The sequence below is a fragment of the Podarcis cretensis genome (genome assembly GCF_951804945.1).
Source record: "Podarcis cretensis genome assembly, chromosome: 10".
NCBI lineage: Eukaryota > Metazoa > Chordata > Lepidosauria > Squamata > Lacertidae > Podarcis > Podarcis cretensis.
The window spans coordinates 74,087,489-74,110,093 of record NC_137179.1 but is presented as its reverse complement, the minus strand read 5'-3'; the positions used below and the strand labels follow the sequence as shown (position 1 = coordinate 74,110,093).

The 22,605-nt window shown below is 40.7% G+C and overlaps 1 protein-coding gene across 5 annotated transcripts in view; it reads left to right on the top strand.

Moving 5' to 3' along the window:
- The window catches only part of CACNA2D1 (calcium voltage-gated channel auxiliary subunit alpha2delta 1), a 404,289-nt gene that overhangs the window by 343,734 nt on the left and 37,950 nt on the right, over window positions 1-22,605 (top strand). For 2 of the 5 annotated variants that reach the window (XM_079993559.1, XM_079993560.1), the window contains exons 18-23: window positions 49-123; window positions 5,032-5,082; window positions 9,359-9,430; window positions 10,575-10,646; window positions 13,059-13,120; window positions 17,029-17,105. In XM_079993559.1, the coding sequence (XP_079849685.1) occupies window positions 49-123; window positions 5,032-5,082; window positions 9,359-9,430; window positions 10,575-10,646; window positions 13,059-13,120; window positions 17,029-17,105 (409 nt within the window). Of the gene's footprint in view, window positions 1-48; window positions 124-2,287; window positions 2,414-5,031; window positions 5,083-9,358; window positions 9,431-10,574; window positions 10,647-13,058; window positions 13,121-17,028; window positions 17,106-22,605 lie in introns of those variants that run through there. The other 3 variants (XM_079993561.1, XM_079993562.1, XM_079993563.1) reach the window with 2 other exon arrangements.

The window sequence follows — 22,605 nt, the reverse complement described above, 5'->3', positions numbered from 1 at the left end:
TGCCACAACAGTGGGCAGCACATTATAGTCATGCTTCTTTCTCCCCAGCTTTGTCCAAATGGATACTATTTCGCAATTGACCCCAATGGTTATGTGTTGCTTCATCCAAATCTTCAGCCAAAGGTATGTAAACCTTCTTAACTTCAGTTTGTCCAAAGAGGATGGGAGAAATAAATTAGACCACAAACATCTTTTATATATGAAGACAGAAGTCAGATCTGGTTCATGCCCACAAGACCATAGTAAGAGGCCTGTTTCATCAGGCCATCTAATTCAGCATTGAGTTTTCAGAGTGGCCAACCAAACGTCTGTGGGAAGCTGCTTAGCAGAACCTGAGGGCAACTGTGTCCTCCCACCTTGTGATTCCCAGCAACCAGCATTCAGAAGCATGCCATATCCTCTTTTAAAGCCAGCCAAGTACACACATTTTTATATGCATTAAGCAACGTGATCCATTAGCTAATACATTATTTTCTCCTCTTGGATGTGGACAGAGAACCTCTCTCTGTGGAACAGCTTAGTACATGTGAATTCCTTTCAACAGAAAATTAGTAATGCCATAAATTCTTCCTCAGAAGATACTTTGTCCACCAATTCAGCCTTCCTCTGTAATTTATAGTCACAGGGAGACCATGAGACGCCACCATGAGCATGGCAGTACTTTTCTGTGACTTTATCTTTATACACTGGGATATGTTTGCTCCAAAACCTTCTGCAGTATGTAGAGGTTTCTCCGTAAGGATAGAAAAAATGGACAGGAAATGGCAACAAAGCTAAATAATTATATATATATAAGGTGATGGTCAGTACTGGACTCCTTCGGGAGGAAGGGCAGGATATAAATTGAATAAATAATATTAATATTACTAAATAGTCACAGCAATCCATTTGAGTATTAAGCTGAAGATTAAGTGGAGGACCACCATGTTTCCCCCCAATCTAATGCCATAGCAGAGAGGTCTGTATGGGTTGAAAGTGATTCAACAAATGTGTTGCTATGGCATCAGGCCCACTGAGGCAGGCTAAAAAGCCAAAAGAGATAAGGCCTCCAAATGGAACTGGGGGGAGGGAATAATGGAAATCTACCAAAATAGTAACATATACAGCATGTTTCAGTGAAGGTTTTCAGGTACACAAGAATACAGTTTTCCTAGTAAGGCAATGCATCTCAATTTGATATACTTTCCTTGATATACTTTCTTCACATGGGTGGAGGGGCATATGCTCCTCTCTTACCACAAAGTAAGATCTCTTATAAGCACTTCAGGTGTGTATGGGGTCTAGGCATGAACATGCTGATTCACACACTCTTTCCTATGCCGGAGGGGGGGGGGAAGGTTGCTTATCTACCACACAAACAAGATCTATGAGCTGAGGTACTTGTATGAATCAAGCCCACAGATACAAAAGAAAGTGCACACTTGTCCAAACAACTCTTCTTCAGGAAATGCTCTGGGAAAGTGTGAACATGAGTTAAGGGATCCCTGGTTACCTTCAGCCTAGATTGTCCACATGGGAACGTAAGAAGAAGCCTGCTGGACCAGGCTTCATTCCTTTTATAAGTTTGTTTCCCCTATTTGTTTCCCTGTGGGTTTTCTTCCTTCCTTATGTACTACCACTTTCCTGAAATATCCACAGTCCCTTCTACCCTAATCTCTTTCTGTCTCTGTGAGAGAATGAAGGGTTATGGGCTGAACCAAAGTCTTCAGTGACTGATGGATGGGGAATCTTTGGTTCAATCTTTATTGGACACAAACTCCCATCAACTTCTGCCAGAATGGCCAGTGATCAAGAATTATGGGAGTTGTAGTTCAACAGCATCTGGAGAGTACTATGTTGATTATCCCTTTCATAGGAAAGGGGACCACCATAGAGCTGTGCTAACACAGGAAAGTGCTCTTGGGCCTACTGGAGCATGCTTCTGCATGGAGAACAGCCCACATTGGGGAGGTACATCTTACCACTTTAGTGTCTATGTCAGACAAGTGGGAAGCTAGTTTTGAAAAATCTAGTTATTTATTAACATAACTCTTGAAAATCCCAGATATGTGATGGGTCAGGGAGAACCCCATACTAGTATTAGGTGATGTGATGGAAGTTACCAATTTCCTTGGAAAGCCTCACTCTGCTCCAGTCAGATTACAGTTTCTGAGCATTTATTGCAGCCGAATTTTCTAAAAATCAAGGTTATTCTGAAAACAAGCTGTGGCTGTTTCAGAACGTTCTTTCAGAATGTTTGTTTTGGTGCCCAAGTTATATTATCTCTCTCTTTTATTATTTTTCACAGAACATTTAAACTCAATATTAAATGTGGCTCTTGGTGTTTGTCTTTAATGGGGTGCATGGTGTTCAGACTGATGTAAGAACTTCTTTCTAAAGCAAAGGTACACTATAAATAAAGTTTCCAATCATATGCTGGTTGTTCTCTTTAGCCTACCTTTTTAATTTTAGTCAGTAACTCAAGTCCTCTAACATACTAACTTGCAGCATCTTTGTATTCTCTTCTAGAAATCTTATCATAGATGCAACCAAAAGTAAAACTCTATTAGAAAAGGGAGGGCATTCTTATGAGTACCTTCTGAATTCTTACCATTCTGAAAACCTCTTATTGGAAATTGTTGCAAAATGACAATCTTGTGATTCATAGTCTCTTATATAGTAATCCTTCCCAACTCAACAAACAGCAATTTCCTTTGTGCCTGGTTACATCTCTGATGGGTGTACTGAAAAAAGACTCCGCAGATTTTTGAAGATATCATGAGAATAAAACCCCAACATTAAAAACATGCTCTATTGAAATCAGTGTAGCTTATGTACATGAAATGGCACAAAATTCGTTCGTTCATTTTATTTATATGCTGATTTTACACACACACACACACGTGCTCAAAGCGGCTTACAACAAACAGGATGCATTTCAAACAAATGCTACAAAAACAATTTCATAATAACATAGCAAGACAAAAATATAATAATATACAAAAATACTGTAAAGATTACTTAAACAATATGCAGCATCCAACAGCAAAAATAACATGGGAGCTTCACAGTTCCACCTTAGTCCTAGAACAGGCTTCCTCAACCTCGGCCCTCCAGATGTTTTTGGCCTACAACTCCCCTGATCCCTAGCTAGCAGGACCAGTGGTCAGGGATGATGGGAATTGTAGTCTCAAAACATCTGGAGGGCCGAGGTTGAGGAATCCTGTCCGAGAAACACCCCTCCCATGAGGCTGCTCCATATACTTAACTTGTTTGTGGATAAAGTGATGGCTCCAATATCCATGATGACCTATTTTTGTGTACAAATTGATCCAACTCATTACATAGCAGCATTGTGAATTGTGAGTGGAGAACTGTCTCCCCCAAAAGTTATTCTGCGATAATAATAATAATAATAATTAATAATGATTTATTATTTCTACCCCGCCCATCTGGCTGGGTTTCCCCAGCCACTCTGGGCGGCTTTCAACAGAACATTAAAAACAGAATAAAACTTCAAACATTAAAAACTTCCCTAAACAGGGCTGCCTTGAGATGTCTTCTAAAAGTCGGATAGTTGTTTATTTCCTTGACATCTGATGGGAGGGCATTCCACAGGGTGGGCACCACTACCAAGAAGGCCCTCTGCTTGGTTCCCTGTAACCTCACTTCTCACAGTGAGGGAACCGCCAGAAGGCCCTTGGAGCTGGACCTCAATGTCTGGGCACCCCAACAATGGGGGTGGAGATGCTACTTCAGGTATACTTGACTGAGGGCGTTTAGGGCTTTAAAGGTCAGCACCAACACTTGGAATTATGCTCGGAAATGTACTGGGAGCCAATGTAAGTCTGTCAGTTTGAAATGGTGAATGAGATTCTGTGTATACATTGTTGGCATTTATAAGACCAGTGTCCAAAGTGAGCTCTTTTATAGGTGCACACACAGAATTGTTTTATAAAGGTAATCCATTACTTTCAGTGAAACTTTTGCTCATTACTATCCCCATTGAGCAAGGGATACAAGGATGGAAACCTTATTCTGTGCCTGTAGTGCTCCTACCTGGACTGGGTCAGGGGTGTTCTTTAAAAATATTCTAAATATTTTTCTTTGTTTTCTCTCTACCACATACGTATAGGGGTGTGGGTGGGTGTGTAACGCTTATCCTAGGTATTCTAATGCAATTATTTTATTTTTCCCTGGATGATGTGGGGAATTCACGAGTTGTTGTCTGGATTTGAGCAATTCTTTCCTCCTCTTAGCTTACAAATGGTACATCCATAAATCAAAGTCAGCAGCTGTCCAATAATTTTTTTAACTAGGACTGTGTGATTTGTACTCTATAGTTCATTGTTTGGAGGTAAGAAAGGTGTGTAGGATTGAGTAGAACATAAGCTTTCAATTAGAAGACAAGAAGCTTTCAATTAGTTACACTTGAAACAGACAGAAGCCCTATTTATGCATTATTCATATGCAAGATGTTGCTGTGTTTACTTGAAGCAGGACGCGCCTCCTTACTCAATAACGTTGAAAGAGACCCCGCCCCCCCATGCATAAACTCCTGCTTATGAGTAGGGGCTGCACACGAATGGGCTTATAGCACAACCAGGTGTCCTGATCACATGGAGTCCCTCCATGTGAGTAGGAGCATGTGCCTTGGGGCTTCTGTTCAGACAACTGCTGGCAATGTAGTAGGCAGGGCTAACAGCACAGCCCTGATCCAAGTAAACATGATAATGCTATAAACACAAGTAACACGTGATTGGGGCTGAAGAATGCTGTCTGTTCAGATGCGCAGGCAGAGCTCTCACTTAAGCTGGTCCATCTTTTTAGGTTTGCCCACCATTGCTGACAACGACCATGCAATTCTGAAACAATCTATTCTGCAGTTGTGTACACTCTATGGGATTTAGTTAACCAAGGTTGTGCGTTAGAAGGCTTCTGCTCTGTCAAGAGTCTGTGAAAGTGTAGTACACCTCGAGATTACAATAATAAACCACAAATGACTGTCATAATGTTGTGAAAATATGAATCAATGCTGTTTTGTTACTTTAGCACATTGGTGCGGGCATACCCAAAATTAGAAAAAGGAGACCCTATGTCCAGGTAACTATGGATAGAGGTGATTCTTAGAGTGTTTAAAGATGCATAGAGCTGAAGCTGAGATTAGAGAGCTTCTATTTAGCTTCCTGGGAAAACCTAACTAGGCTGTTTACTTGATCAAACAGCTTCTAAAGCATGAAGCTTGCAAACATAGTGTGGATGCTTGTGGAAGATGTTGCTTTAAGTAATTACGTGTTGCTGTTAACAGAATTGAATATATGCTTTTGCCACAATTTTCAATCCCCCCCCCCACCAAGAAGTTTAGAATCTGGAGAGGGAGGCTGCTTATTCTGGATTTATTTTACTGTAAACCTGAAGCCCTTACATTATATTTGATAGGCTTTTGAGCCATATTAAGGATTTGTGGTTTCCCACATGCAGGTCAAAACGTGGTGCTTCTTGTTTCATTTGCAGCTGTGCGTCTGTGAATGCTGTACAGAGCACAGCAAAACTGTTAGTTGCACACACACAAAAACATCAGTATTTTGAATTCACAGTGTGTTCAGATTATCACTGCCACTCCCCCAGAATCAACACACTTTAGTGATTTCATTTTTATGTTGCTGCATCATTTTATATCTCCTTCTGTCGTTCATACAGTATTTACCTTATTAACTAAAATAACACCCCTTATCTTGTAATAACCATGCTGAAAGTCAATATGCATTCTTCTTTTTTCTTTTTTTAGTGGCTTTTTCTTGCATGGCTTTTTCACTTTACTTCCTCAGTCATGTTTTATGACTGCAGCTGATAAGATGTGTAGAAATGCAAACCATATAGGATTGCTATCTAAATGCATCCTAGCAAAATGGGAAAGGAACAGTTATCGGAGTCTAAAGTTTGGCTTAAAAAAAACCCAGCACTTTTTTAAGGGGGCAGTTAAGACGGATGGCTAAGAGTTGAGAGGCTGCAATTCTGTTCAGTGTTACCTCAGAATAAATGCCTGTAAATTCATAAGTGTTTACTTCTTTGTAAATAATACCTAGATCCTGTTCAAGCACATAAGCACATTTATTTTTTCCGATTTCTGATTTCCCCATCCCCTTATTCTGATAACCATTAAAACTCACAACATCTATAAAACTTAAATCAAATCAAGGATGTATTGATGTAAGTCAATAATGGAAGACACAATAATGGAAGACGCAGACTAATTGTTCCTCAAAACTATTGACAAATGGTGGATATAATCAAGAGGCCGTAGGACAGGAGGCATCATTTACTGTATGTAGAGCCCAAGGACACAATCCATTAGAAGGTTCTCCTTTGCAAGCCACATTGAAACAAATGGAACTTGAACATGGTACTCTTCAAAGGGAAGTCATTGTTGTTTCATCCATTATCCCCTCTGATTAATTATTATGATTCATTTCTATAGTGCTTAAATCCAATAATATGCCCTTGCCCTAAAACTGAAGGTTATAAAGGTCCCTGATTCAGGTTTATTTAGTTATTTCAGACTTAAAACGATATTAAGTATCTAAAAAGAAATGATGCCTTATGAGGAACGGCTAAGGGAGCTGGGCATGTTTAGCCTGGAGAAGAGAAAGTTAAGGGGTGATATGATAGCCATGTTCAAATATATAAAAGGATGTCACATAGAGGAGGGAGAAAGGTTGTTTTCTGCTGCTCCAGAGAAGCGGACACGGAGCAATGGCTCCAAACTACAAGAAAGAAGATTCCACCTAAACATTAGGAAGAACTTCCTGACAGTAAGAGCTGTTTGACAGTGGAATTTGCTGCCAAGGAGTGTGGTGGAGTCTCCTTCTTTGGAGGTCTTTAAGCAGAGGCTTGACAACCATATGTCAGGAGTGCTCTGATGGTGTTTCCTGCTTGGCAGGGGGTTGGACTCGCTGGCCCTTGTGGTCTCTTCCAACTCTATGATTCTAGGATTCTATGAAATGCATGAGGCTTGCAAAGGAGAGCTTCCCAGTGGAGTGTGATCTAAGCATTTTATTAGGGATCCATTTGCTTTATCTGTAGACATTCATTTCATATTTGTATTATTCACAGATAGCCTTAACTTTTAGATTCCGTAACTGTGACTAAACCATGCTATCATTTTTGAGTGTGTTTTTTTAAAATGGTTGATTCTTGTATTATGGATTATTTATCACATTGTTTTCTTTTGTGTTCTTGCTTTGTTTACTGGAACGGGATATGGACTGCAATGCTGCTTTTGCCACGGCAATGCCTTCATGCATGCTGCCTGGGTTTGATCCTTCTAATGTCATTCCATTGCATGTAAGAAATTTATTATTTAAATTTGATTTGCTTTACATTTGAGAACTAGACTTTGTGAAGGTTAAGTTCTTGTCTTCTTTTAACTGTGTTTGTTATTCATTTTTAATTTTATCATTATTTTCTCTCAATGATTTATTTCACTAAAGTTGATTTATTTGTCTAGATGAATAAGAGCTTAGCAGTTGTAAAATGCATATAATTGTACCAGCAATGATCTGCATTTATTTCAATTGGTGTTTGAATATTTTCATATCCAAGGCAAGATTTCCTCTGCTGTTTCTCTTATTGAAGCAAGTTTCTAAAAAGAACAGCAAAACAGAACACACTGTCTATTTAGTACCTTGTTAATATGATCCAGATGAACATAATGAGCCAACTTTCTTATTTCTATCTCGAAGCAGTTTCTCGGTGATTGACTAGTAGAACTGTTGACAGATTCTGGACTGTTGCATCCTTCCTTGCACCTGGTTCTGCTAAAATCACTGGAACTATTGGCGACTCAAACTCCTTTCTGACATTTTGCTAGTACATTGTAATCAGTGTGCGACTCAGTGTGTGAGCCGAAATTGGGGGCGCACCAGTCTGACACCAGCATCACACATCTCACTCCTAATATCTCTGCCTTGAGTGTGGACACCTGAAGAGGGAAAATCTATCCACAAATGCTTGTATATGATCTCGAATCCTACACTTGAAAGTCTATATGTACGTAGACTTTCCCTCTTCAGATGTCATGGACACGACTGCTCTCATCATATCTTTGAATTTCTCCTGGAATCAGTGAACTATGAGAACGGACAAGTATGGGAACATAGAGTTTATCTTCTGGCATTTAGGAAAATACGTACATATTCACCTCAACAAAGACCAGGGCATAATTTCTTCCGTTAGATGGTGGCTGCTTTAAATCTCTCCCATGTGGCAACCATTACCAATGTTCCCTTCCCCGGGTGACTACTCCGTGGCTCTCTATATTGTGCTTTTTGTCAAAGGAATGTACATAATGTTTCCCCTGAAATGTCAGTGCTGAAAGAGTGAGTTGACATGGGTCCTGTCTGCCTTTTTGCAGGAGTGGTAAAGAGAGAATTGCCTAGGCCTAGGAGGTCTGAGCACTGTAAGACTTTAAGGCAAGTTAGGTAGGAATGTACCTCTATCTACAACCATGGCAATCCATCCTCATAGAAGGTAGGCTGTGAATGAATTTCCCAAGTCTGCCTTGAAGAACCTGTGGCCCTTCAGATGGTCATGAGCTGCAGCTCTCCCCTTCCCCAAGGATTGCCCTTGCTGGCTAGCACTGATGGAAGTTGGAGTCCCACAGCCTGGGGAAGGTCACAGGTTCTCTGTCCTTGCTATCAGGAGTGGTATTATACTACTTTGTGGTAGCGAGGACCTGGTTGCACCAGCAAGGAGGACTAAACTTTCTGAAGGTATTTTCAAAATTATCTGTCAACAATTATTTCAACAATAAGGACTTCCCTCCTTCCCTTATTTTTCCTTTATCTGAATTTAATCATTTCTCCTTTGATTCCTATCTTTGCCCATCAACCTCTGCCATTAATTTCAAAAACAAGTGCTTTTAACTCCTTTGAAAAACAAGTCTGTTGTACCTAACTCTTCTCTAGCTATAAAAAGTCATTGACTTTTCTTCCTGCCTTCCTTCTTTGTGTCTTTCTGTTGATGCCGTGTCTGCCTTCTCAGTTGCAGTTTCTACACATATATTTTGTGAAATAATTTAGATCGAGGAAAAAGCCTCAGTACATTACCAAGCTCAACATTTTGGGGTAAACTAATTATCTCTTGTCCAATTATCAATGAGATATATATATATATATATATATATATATATATATGTTTAAATGGAAAGACTACATATTTTATAGCTGTACTGATTAAAAACTGGAGAGGTAAGTAATTCCACCTTTATGAATCCCATGAGTTTCAAGATAGAATTTGAAGCAATTCAACCAATTTAATCCTGAATGCAACATGGCAAGAAATATGTTTATTATATGCTGGTTTGACACTTCTTCTTCAGAATCCTAAATCTCAGGAGCCAGTGACGCTGGATTTTCTGGATGCAGAGCTGGAAAACGATATTAAAGTTGAGGTAAATGATATTGATGAATCACTGGGTGTATCTACACATAGGAAAAAACGCTATAAATAAGTCAGAAATTAAATCATTATGTAAAAATTGTATAGAATTATTTTGCTCTCTGGTGCCATCTGGTGTTGCACGTTTATAACAAATTCAAACCATTGTTTTAGACTAATGTAGCTGAGTCCAGTGTCTTCATTGTTAGGTAAGCTGTTTTCTGGGACAAATAAAGCTCTACCCCACACACGGTGTTTAAAGTGGCTTACAACTAGTTTTAAAACAGCAACAACAATCAATAAAATATGTAAGAAAAGGGAGTTCTCATAAAAGCAAACCAGCAGCTAAATGAGCACACACGTAATCTTAAGCAGCTCTGCACACATAAGGAGCTTTTTATCTGATGCCTATTTTTCAAGCAATATCAGTGAGAGGCAGGCCTGCTAGGGGAGGGCATCACATGACCCTGAGTACCACATCCAAAAAGCCCCTTCTCAAAGATCCTTATGGTGCAGAGAACGCTGCTTGCAGTGCAGAGTCAGAAATCAGATCCTGGGATTCTATTAAGCAAGCTCTGAATATTTTACACCTAGGGGTAATTTTACTCAGCCCACTTCTGGCTGCTCTGAACTACAATGGGTTTTGGGAATAAATTTTTATAAGCTCTGCTTCCAAGAATCTTGCTAAAATAGATGTTGGGGATTTGATCCATGCATTGTTGGGCTGCGGCCAGCATGGCAATTAATGGGGCGGCCAGTGATTCCATCCTTGACAAGTACCCCACTTTCTTTGAAGCCACTCCAGGCTCTGTCTTCGTCTCAGGGCACCCCGATTCCGTGTGGAGCAGTGGGTGGATGAGGGCAAGCAGAGATTGGGTGAATGGGGGGGGGGGAGGTGAAGGAGACCAGAGGGTGGGCAGGCGGGATGGTGTGGGGTGTGTGTCCCCCTTTGCCTTCCCAAAACATTGGAGGGCATGTGATTTCATTGAAATGAATAAGCTATGCTGTTTAATGTAGCCTCAAGCATGGCATTTAGGCAAATCTTGTTTAAAGTTTATGATTTCTTACATGGTGCAGGAAATAATCATGGACCCTGTTCAAAATTAGTGAAATACATTGGACTTGCTTCTTTATTTTTGTAATTTTCCTGATTTTAGATTCGGAAAAAAATGATAGATGGAACAAGCGGAGATAGGACATTTAGAACGCTGGTCAAGTCTCAAGATGAGGTGAGTTATCATAGAATTAAGGAATTGTAGAGTTGAAAGGGACCACGAGGATCATCTAGTCCAAGCCCCTGCAAGTGCATGTTAGGAATTGTCTGAAACAAAAAGATTCCAATTGCTTATTAGCATCATACATTTGATACATGATGGTGATTATGTTCATGGTCTTCAAATCTGAAGCTGTAGTGGGAGAGAAGCTGTGGTAGCATTTGCACATAGATCAACATCTCACCTCAAATTAAGGGAGAGCTCTTCTTTGACTGTGTTCACAGATGCCACTATCTGTGTAAGAGGATTTTTTTAAAAAAAAAAAAATCCTAGCTCGAGGTTTCAACCTCTGGCAGTGGCGTACCTACATTTTGGCAGCCCTGAAGCCTGAACTATCATGGGGCCCCTCTTTGCAACCATCTAGGTCTAGGTAACCACTGCTACCTTATTCAATGGGGTTGTTCCATGACAGATCACCACACCTTTACAACATCTCTGCTACTGACTCTCAGACTTTGGGATTGTTGCAATATATGCAAGAAAAAATTAATCCGTTTGAGTCATGCAACTCAAATTGGGTCCTATAAGTCCATTTTTGAAAGCTTCATGAATTTCATAGCAGATCCGCTCCTGACCTCTGGGTGGGGGCCATCGGGCCTGGGCACTAAATGCAAATTCCTAGGCCTCTCTGTTTGGCTCTTTGAAGAAAACAGGGAACACTTCTTCACTGGTCCACTCCATGAAACGTTTTGTCTGACTGCAATCTATCCTTGAACTGTGGTAATGCCTCCTTCTTTCTTGGAAGGAGGGTGCCGAGGTGGGTGGGTGTGCATAGAAACCTCTGACTTTTGACTGCTCCAGGGACTTTTGACCTTTGCGCACTCTACTGGCAGTCAGCCCTCAAAAGGTGGCCCACAAAGGGATGTGACTGTCAGGCTGTTCTTCAGCTCTGCTTTGAGAAGGACAGAGACAACATGTTGTCACAACTTGCCAAGAACCCTAAAATGGTAGTTATGCATTTGGAAGCAGACCACATATACATTTTTTCCTTTAAACTTAGATCACATCAAACCATGTCATTTTCAGATGCCACATATCCACAGAACTTTCCTCAGAATGTTTACATGTGCTCTAGCTATAAAAACAGGTGCTCTATAAAAGTTTTTTCTGCTCTCTCCAAAACTCCTAAAAATCAAAATCTTGTTAATGTTTATGTTTAAATTGTACGTAGATAGAAGCAAGACACCTGTTGCGGCACATTTGAACATTATTAGTAACTCTGCAGTGCAGCAGCTGTACAGTTTTTATCACAGGCATTCCTATAAATCTGTGTCTCTCAGTATAACATTGTAATATGCTACAGCTGGCAAGGAGTTACACTTTAAATGATGAAAACTGAATAAACCTGCTCCTTTGGGATGTATTAACTCTGATTAAATCTCTACAGCCTGCCCAGGGACCTTCTAAAATTTTCCATCATGTGGCCTCTCCTTCATTCATTCTGTAATTATGTGAAATGAAAATTTCAGATTAATCTTGCCCTCCAGTAACACGTTTATATTTGTGCTTCTATTGATGCATGCTGGCTGTCCTGTTCAGTGAGGCTATGTTTTCCATTACCATAGCCTGGAGTGAAGAAATCCATAGGCCTGGTTGCCAGTAGCAGCTTTCAAATTGGTCATTTTACTCATGCACAATTCTATATAGCTGCCCAGAATGGCTGGGGAAACCTAGCCAGATGGGCGGGGTAGAAATATATTATTATTATTATTATTATTATTATTATTATTATTATTATTATTATTTACAAATGGTGCTGCAAAATAAATAAATAGAATCAGACCAGGAAATGGTGTGAGAGAGCTGGACCTTGTGGCTCACAAGGAGACCCTCCCCAGCACCCGAAGAGGACGTCATTGAGGCCAGAGGAGGAGACCTGGGCTTCGTTCACGCTGCTCAGCCTCTCTGCCTAACAGCTGATGCATGTAGAACAGCAGTTAGCACAGCACTCCTTTTCTCTGTGGGAGCATCTCAGGCACAGAGTTTCACACATAAATAATGTGAGAGTTTCTCGTATTGCTAGGCATGTTTCTTATCTATCAACTGCACAGTCTTAAGGTTTTATATGATAACAATTTTAAGGTTGTGTTACTGTTGTCATTTTGTTTTAACATGTAGGGGAAATCTAAATTGCCAGAAAGGAATAAAAAAAAGAAAATAATTTTGGACAACATTAGGCTGAATTTACATGGCACCCAGTTTGACGCTTCCCTTAATTGTTAGATATGTAAAGTAATATGAAGTTTTTAAGTGTAATACATTGCAATGAGGATTTGTTCTTGAATCTTGTAGGTTTTTTAAAAAAACTATTTTTGTAGCTTTCTTGAGATCATGGAGAAAATGATGGTCTTCCTCAATATTTTGCAGCGCTACATTGACAGAGGAAACAGAACATACACATGGACAGCTGTAAATGGTACTGATTACAGGTAATAACATTTCTGGTTCTGTTGAAAAGCAAAAATATCCTTATATCCTTAACCTGGCAAATTTTGTTATACAGGCAGCCCTCCGTTTATGTGGGGGTTACATTCTGAGGCACTGCACATGTCAGTGAAATTGTGTATAATTGAAAGCCCTGCCCTGCCCCTGTTCCGCCCTTTTAGTGATGCTTCAGTGATGTCTTTATGGTGTTTTTCAACCTAGGATGCAGTATCTAAATGGCCACATTCTCCAGCCTGTTTTGTCATCAGAGGTTAGGCAGATTATCACCAGAATCATAGAGGGACTTGAACCCAGGTTGTGGAATGAGACATTCTCTTGCTGCCTACTTTTTGTGGTTGTTCCTGGCTTAGCAAAGGCGGAGCTCCCTTTTTATCTTCCCTTATTTCCACATGGCTTTGCTCTGGCCTGCGTTTTTCTCGTTCAAAATTTCAGTTTAACTAAGACAGTTTCTAAAATTAATTTTGGAAATGGAGCATGCTCAGTTGGCTTCAGCTTTCAGTTCCTTCAGTTCATCTTCATTTCTCTCTCTCTGGTGTTTAATTGATGAGCTCAAGAGCTCCTACACACTGGTAAACATCCCACCAAAAGAACCTTGTTGCAGTCATGTATGATTACCCCAAAACTGCCTTTTTCCCAGTGGTGTTTTTTTAACGCATGTGCACAAAATGGTTATATAGAGGGAGGGAAAAGGCATTAATGAGCTGAAATGAAAACAACAATGCAATTGAAGATTTATAATAAATCTCAGAAACAAAAAGACAACCTAATTTCCACAGGGCCTCTTCCACCTTACAAAGTTAAACCTTCCCCCTTCCCCATTAAGTTCTTCTAATGTAATCGTAATAATAATAATAATAATAAGCTTTGAATGACTGGTGCATGGGAAAGAGACCAATAATCCTATGCTGTTTATCAGTAAAGAGGAAACATTTGAGATTTCAAAAAACAGCCATCACTATCTGCTCCAACTGGTGGGATTGCTGGCTTTTGATTGAAAAAATATACCTAATACTAGTCCATTGGGTGGAGCTTGGCGTACTCTAGTGGTAGCAGAGTCAAGAGCAGAAGCTTTTTTTTTTTTTTGCTGTGGCTTATACTGAAAGGTGGACTGAGCCTGTATTTGCTTTCTAGTGCTGTGGGTTAAACCACAGAGCCTAGGGCTTGCCGATCAGAAGGTCGGTGGTTCGAATCCCTGCGACGGGGTGAGCTCCCGTTGCTCAGTCCCTGCTCCTGCCAACCTAGCAGTTCGAAAGCACCCCTAAGTGCAAGCAAATAAATAGGTACCGCTCCGGTGGGAAGGTAAACGGTGGGAAGGTAAACTTCTGATTCGCCAGAAGTGGCTTAGTCATGCTGGCCACATGACCCGGAAGCTGTATGCCAGCTCCCTCGGCCAATAAGGCGAGATGAGTGCCGCAACCCCAGAGTCGTCCGCGACTGGACCTAATGGTCAGGGGTACCTTTACCTTTACCTTTTACTGTACAGGGAACGGAACGTGTTACCAAATTCAGTCGCACTAGCTGCCGCTACCAGGCTGCTCTATCACCATTGCCCACCCTGCAAGCCAGGGAGAGCTCCTATACATTCTGCCATCTCTATAGGGCTGAGTGTGGCTCTTTACTGCATGTCTATAGACTCTACAGGTCAAGCATCTATACTAAATAAAAGAATCATGTTGATCTTCCTTCATAACGTGCTTGCAAATGCAATTCTGGATTTTGCACACATGAATCTGGCAACTAACCCCAAGCCCAGATAGGCTGTTGTTGTTGTTGTTGTTGTTGTTACGCAGGGGGGTTGTAAGTGCAACTTGAGTCACTAAATATACTATTCTGGAAGCCTAGCAACCCTTGGAGCAGATTCTGTGTCTGAAATAATTTCCTTCCTATCTGCCTTCTGGTGATTTATATTATTTGACAATAACTTAAACTGAAGTAGTGAAAATTATTAGATTTTGGATCTTTCAAAAATGAATGACAACATTTGATGTTATCTATCATTAGCAACCATAGTTTCCTGTTTACTTGCCCAAAATTGTAATTAGGGGATTTCCTGTCTTATTGCTCTACCTCACTGGTTATCTGTTTGACAGACTTAATTTTCAAAGTCTTGTTTGATTTCTCTCCGGGCTGATTTTTTTTTTAAATGTATTTTTGGTCTCCTAGAAAAACAGCAGTTAAGTCTCCCCGGAGACCACATTTCTGTAGACATATTTCTACATAAAATTATAGATGTTAATTAGTGGGTTCTGTTCAGCAGTAACTGCTAATAACAGAGAAGCCTTTTCTGATTTCCCTTGAGAGGAATTGGTGGAAAGCTGTCACCAAATAATGAGTAATTCTGCTGTGTACAGTTCAAATGGCAATTGACTATCATGTCTGTAGCTGAGTATCCTACTGTTTCCTTTCAATGTTCCTCCACAGGCATCTGCTGGAAATATTACATAATAAGCAGCCCTGCTCCATGTTAAAGACAGCTAAAGAAGTTTGTTTTTCCATAGGTGGTATTAAAATTCATAGTCTACAAGGTCTCCTGCTTAGAAATAGTGTCTTCAATGGCTGATAACAACAACTATTATTATTACTAAAAATAGTAGTAGTAGTTAGCCAAAATGTATATTTAAATAGATGTCAGGCTAGTGGTGGATCTGGATTGGACCTTGCAACTCTGCAGAACAAAGCAAAAATCCTATAGGCCATGTGCAGCTCTTGGGACATTTTAGAGAAGTCTTTCTCATTCTGTTGCCCTCCAGATGTTTTGGACTACAATTCCCATCATCCCTCAGCATTGGCCACACTGGCTGGGGCTGATGGGAATTGTATTGCAAACCACCTGAAGGGAACCAGTTTGCAAAAGACGGCTGTAGAGCAGCACTAATATGTTAACTGACTGTAGTGTGGTTTTTTAAAAAAGGTAAGGGACCCCTGACAGTTAAGTCCAGTCATGAACTACTGTGGAGTTGCGGCGCTAATCTCGCTTTATTGGCTGAGGGAGCCGGCGTACAGCTTCCGGGTCATGTGGCCAGCATGACTAAGCCGCTTCTGGCGAACCAGAGCAGCGCACAGAAACGCCGTTTACCTTCCCACCAGAGCAGTACCTATTTATTTACTTGCACTTTGACATGCTTTCAAACTGCTAGGTTGGCAGGAGCTGGGACCGAACAACGGGTGCTCACCCCGTCGCGGGGATTCGAACTGCTGACCTTATTAAAATGCTATAGACATGCAAACAGATCTATCCCATTTGTATTTGGCTCCTGAAGCACTTCCCAATCTTGTACAAATAACAAAACTGCACCTCACATTAAGAAGCCAAACGTATTCACTCAGGGAGCAACAGTTCCTTCAGTGTGTAAGGTATAAATGTGACTCACCTGGTTTATTTTTAAACAAATTGAGTTGTAGAAAGCCCCATGTGGATTGAGCCTTTCAACTCTCCTGTCAAATCAACTTAATGCTCAGTTACTGCAATGCATGAATACTCAGAAGTAAATGGCAATCACTGTCTCAATAAACAGACCTTACCTGCCTTCCCCCTTCAACTCATCCTAGTTTTTCAAGTTGTGGGCAACCTTTAATCTATCCTGCGATACTAATTTTCTGTTAAACAAAGCCATGAAAAATGGTGACTGTTCTGTAAATGTCAATATGGGGTTGACAAGGATCTCATTCTCGGTACCACACGTTTAATTTGGAGGAGTGGAGTTCAGATGCAGCAGAAAGCAGTAAGAGGATTTAGTGAAGTAGTTAGCCAAGCAAATGTATGCCATGAAATCACATGTTCCATGATTTTCTTACACATCAAAGCTAGGGAAAATGCTAGGCTGATAAGGCTCTGTGGTATTGAAATGTGGCTTTATTCTCACCATTTAATGTTGATTTATTTATTATATAGTTTGGCCTTGGTGTTACCATCCTACAGCTTTTACTACATAAAAGCCAACATTAAGGAAGCACTAACTCAGGCAAAATGTAAGTAGCTATGACCTTTCTCCAGAATCTGAGTATTGCTGTGTAGTCTGTAGAATTGTTCTCTTGTCCTTTTTCTAATGCAACATTTTTAAAGCCATGAAGCTCTTGTGAAGTTCAACAGTATTGCCATGAATTCTGTGCCCCCAGCTCTGCAGCAATGATCCCAAGTCATTGTGTGAGTGTGCAAGGTACAAAAAGTATTCTACACAAGTAGAATATGTTCTGTTACTCAAATTGCACTGGTCAACCTTTCTCTCTCATCTCCTTGCTTATGTTTCCTAGAGAAGCAATGCTTTGGATATCCTCTGTTGCTGTCTTTTTAGGGGTCTAATAGCTAATGTATTGAATAGTCCATCTCCAAGGTATGAGTTGTGCCTTTTGAAATCTAGCCTAGATTGTGTGCATAGTGTGTCTTAGCTGGAACTCATTGTGATTTAGATCAATCTCTGGATCGAGGTTAAATCAGGTTTCCTAAGTTTTGGATTGTAGCTGAATTGTTCTGAATGTTTGTGATATGAGTGGATATAATCTGGATTGCGTCTAACGTGGATTCTTTTCTAGTAGTCTCAAATGGTTCCATCAGGTCCTAAGCTGTGTATGGCTTTCAAGCCATGGAGGCTGGTCCATAAGAGTGAATGGGGCGCTGCCTGACCAGCCTTTCTCTGTCCTAAGCCAGCCCCACATGCCTGCTTCCCAGTTAGGGGGCAGCACTGCCTGCCAGCTGCCTCCTTCTTGGGCTAAGTGTTGCTTCTTGTAGCCACTGCTGCTATCAAAGTGCCAGTGAAGTTCTCTCAACTCTGACATGTGCTGCATTCCCAGAGTTTAGGCTCAGGACAAAGCCATCAGGTGTATTTTGAACTTACTGCAGTTTCCCTAGGATTCTTCAAAGGGAGCCCTATGAATAACTCTTCTGTCATTTATTGGGGGTGGCCTAGGCCAGGGGTCAGCAAACTTTTTCATCAGGGGGCTGGTCCACTGTCCCTCGGACTTTGGGGGGAGCGGCGGACTATATTTTGGGGGGGGGGAATAATGAACAAATTCCTATGCCCCACAAATAACCCAGAGATGCATTTTAAATAAAAGCACACATTCTACTCATGTGAAAACACGTTGATTCCCAGACCATTCGCCAGCCGGATTTAGAAGACGATTGGGCCAGATCCGGCCCCTGGGCCTTAGTTTGCCTACCCATGGCCTGGGCAGCCCCTCCTGCTTAGAACTGCCCTGCAAATTTCCCCTAACCTGGGAATCCTACTTCAGCTGCTATGCTAGCTTGTTTCAAATTTATAATGTGCTCTTTCTTCCCAAAGAGAACCCAGTGCAACTCACAATAATAAAATCACATTGAAACAATTTAAAGCAATGTTATAACACATTGCAGGCAACAGTTAAAACCAGTTATGTAAAAATTTCATAAAACTCTCAGCCCAAAGCTTGGATGAAATAAGATGCACTTAGGACAAGCCTACACAATATGTGACCTTGTGTCTCATGCAGGCGAGAAAACCAGGCTGTTTTAGCTTCCTTAAGGTTGTAGTACATGACTGATGACTGTGTTTGGCTTGGCAGGTCACACATTGTCCTCACCTACTTTAGGACTTTGGGTATGACTTTGACTTAGCAGTCATCTATCTCCCTCCATTGTAGTCTTTTGAATGTCCCATGTAGTAAGTATTTCTGCATTCCTATGCACATAGGAAAACAGCAGCAATATGCCCCAGGTAGCTGCTCCATATTATGTAAGAAGAAACCCTGTGTTGCTGCCAGCTCAAAGCTAGTTTTAAAGCTGTTTCATAGATATGTGATAACTATATGCTTTTTGTGAGACATCATATTGCATGATTCACTTCTGAACTTGGGAGCAGTCTGTAAAATCTTGAGTGCAAGATCAATAATTCTGGGCGAAATTTCTTAGGAGCCCCCCGAGTCAATATTTCCATTACACAGATCCTTGAAATAGCTGCATTATATAGAAGGTGAAGAAAGTGTTGAAAAAAGACATGGGTTGAAGTCTTCAGAGATGTTTGTCTTTTCTCCAGAGTACAGCTGTAGAGAAAATGAACCTTTGATCTCTCTTTACGCCACAATATTTTTATTCAAGGGGCTGGTTGAATAAAATATTGGTTTGTGACCCCTTTTGCTTTACCCTGTTTTTTCTGTTTCCCTGCCTTCTCCTTCTGATGGATTATCACAGTCCCAAAGGGCAAGTATATTCTTGTTGCTCAATTTCCCCTCTGTTTACTGTTGCTCATATTGTCTGCTTCTATTTCCATTCCTCCTGAATGTTCTCCTTTGTATCCTAAATCTTGGAGCTTCTCCCATGCCAGCTGAGTATTAGAAAGACAGAGAAGGAAAAATGATATATTTTCCACAATATGCTTTTCTATTTATGTTGCTCTTTCATCCTTGTTTATTTGACTCTATCACCTCCCGGTTCATAGAGAAAATCAGGACACCTGCCCCCTGCAAAAATACCTATTCTTTCAAAAACCCTGACGTCAATTTATGCTAAGTAAAATATCTTAACCTTGGTACAATTTACATCTTGTTTTCATCTTGGCATTCTAACTTCTTGAACTTCAGCTACCATGTTGTCAGGCAAAGCAAGTGAATAATGTACCAGCTTTAACTTGCATCAGTTATTATAGTGTTCTATTTCTGCATTTGGAAATGGACAGTAAGAGCTGTTCAGCAGTGGAACAGACTCCCACGCGAGGCAGTAAACTCTCCTTCCTTGGAGGTTTCTAAGCAGAGGTTGGGCACCCATCTGTCATGGATGCTTTAGCTGAGATTCCTGCTTGGCAGAGGGTTGGACTAGATGACCCTTGGAGTCCCTTCCAACTCTAGGATTCTATGATTTCATGTTGCTGTTTTATGATAAGTGAAAAGGCAGGTAGTGGGGTAATTTTGATTAGCCAGGGGAAACATTACTGACATCTAGATCCTAACCATCTGATGTCTGCAAGGGTTGCCCTAACACTTTAATGTTTTGTAACCGTTCGCCAGTGTTTTTCTTCATGCATCCCATTACATATTTGGGATGTAACTATATCTCAACTGAGATTGATTAGGTCGAGCACGAGCATCAGCGTGCATCCCCAACTAGGCTCTCCCCTCTTTGGAGACTCATCACACACCAGATTTGGTGCTTTCATCGTGCTTATTTTAAACCAGTTTTTCATTATGCGCAAGATTAAACCACACTTTCACATTCTGGACATGAGAGATGAGCAAAGAGGGAGCATGTGGTAATAACTCCTTCCTGGCTTCATAAACTATGGTTTGTTTGACCTTACCATTCTGCAACATTGTTTTCTCACCTTTTTAAAAGCAGTACAGTGGTACCTCGGGTTACACACACTTCAGGTTACATGCACTTCAGGTTACACACTCTGCTAACCCAGAAATAGTGCTTCAGGTTAAGAACTTTGCTTCAGGATAAGAACAGAAATCATGCTCTGGCGGTGCGGCGGCAGCAGGAGGCCCCATTAGCTAAAGTGGTGCTGCAGGTTAAGAACAGTTTCAGGTTAAGAACGGACCTCCGGAACGAATTAAGTACTTAACCCTAGGTACCACTGTATTTAAAAAGTCAGAATCTTGTGAAATTCATTAATGTTACCATAATGTACTCCCTAACTCTAGAGCCATGAGTCCAAGTCATTGTTTGAGCTTGCAAGGTACAAAAAGTACTGTACACAAGTAGAATATGTTCTGTTACTCTAGTTGCACTGGTAAAACTTTCCCCCCTCATCTCCTTGCTTACATTACCTAGAGAAATAGTGCTCTGGGTATCCTCTATTGCTGTCTTTTTAAGGAAGCAATAGCTTATGTTTTGAATAGCCCACCTGCAAGGTAGGAGTTGTGTATTCTGGTATTTAGCGAAGATTCTATGCAACACATGATGTAGTAGTTCAACTTGCTTAGGTTTGTGTTGTAGTTTAATTGTTCTGAATGCTTCATGTGGTGTGTGATATGAGCGGACGTAATTTGGATTATGCCCTTTTTGGATTTTGTTCAAGTTGTCTTTAAAGTGAGAAGCAAAAAATGAGAAAAGGAAAGAATGTACCAGCATAAGAATACAAAAATGGAAAGGAAAAAAAATACTTTAAGGGACACCAAACTATAATTTATTCAGCCTGGACTGAATAAATATGAATAAATCATATTTGTGTTTGCCTTGAGGAATGAGAGGGGAAAACAAGGAATCATAACTATATCTTCAGCTATTACATTTGAGTCTGTACTGATAGCAGCCCAACACTACAGAGATCTGCCTGATCTCTGTTGGGAAAGGAATTCTATATGTCAAATTTCGGTCCATACTTACAGGCAAACCTAGAAAATTTGTAATTATTGTGGTCTGGTGCTGGGAGGAAAAACAGGTAGTTTTAACCTCCTGAGGGCTGTAGAATGTGAGGGATGACTGTGTTTCGCTTGGCAGGCCGACTTTAGGACTTTGGTCTGACTTTTACTTAGCAGTCATCTGTCTTGTTGATAACTTCCTACATTGCAATCTTTTGTATGTCCCTTGTAGTAAGTACTGTGTACATTCCTATTCACATTGGAAGGAAATTCTCCAGGGAGCAGCAAAATACACCAGATAGCTGTTCCACATTATGTATGAATTAACTGTGTGTTGCTGTCAGAACTGTTTTATACATATGTGATGGATTTTTTTTATTTTTCATTTTTTGGTGGCCCAGCATATTGCATAATTTATTTCTGGACTTCCTGAACTTGGAAGCAGTCTGTAAAATTCTTGAGTGCAAGATCAATGATTATGGGCTGAATTTCTTAGGAGCCCCCTGAGTCAATATTTCTATTACACAGATCCTTGAAATAGCTGCATTATATAGAAGGTACATGAAAGAAAGTGTTAACAAGACATGGGTTGAAGTCTTCAGAGATGTTTGTCTTTTCTCCAGAGTACAGCTGTAGAGAAAATGAACCTTTGATCTCTCTTTATGCCACAATATTTTTATTCAAGGGGCTGGTTGAATAAAATATTGGTTTGTGACCCCTTTTGCTTTACCCTGTTTTTTCTGTTTCCCTGCCTTCTCCTTCTGATGGATTATCACAGTCCCAAAGGGCAAGTATATTCTTGTTGCTCAATTTCCCCTCTGTTTACTGTTGCTCATATTGTCTGCTTCTATTTCCATTCCTCCTTTGTATCCTAAATCTTGGGCCAAAAAATAGGCAGGTCTACCTGAGAGTAAGTACTGTAAGTGGGGCACCACCATCCAGAAAGCTCTTTCCTCAGTTGTCACCCAGTGAGAGCATCCAAAACCTGAATCTCCAAAGTTGACAAGGTGTACAGAAACCTTAATGTGAGAACAGGTGTTCATTCAGGTCTCAGTCTATGTGGATGCTAGTCAACTTGAGTTAATGCATCACTCTCTGCCCCACCAGCCTCACCTGTCCTGAGGTAGCACCCAATTCCTTGCTTTACATCCAGCCCAGGGGGCGGCTCTCCTTGTCAGCTGCCTGCTTCATAGTCTCA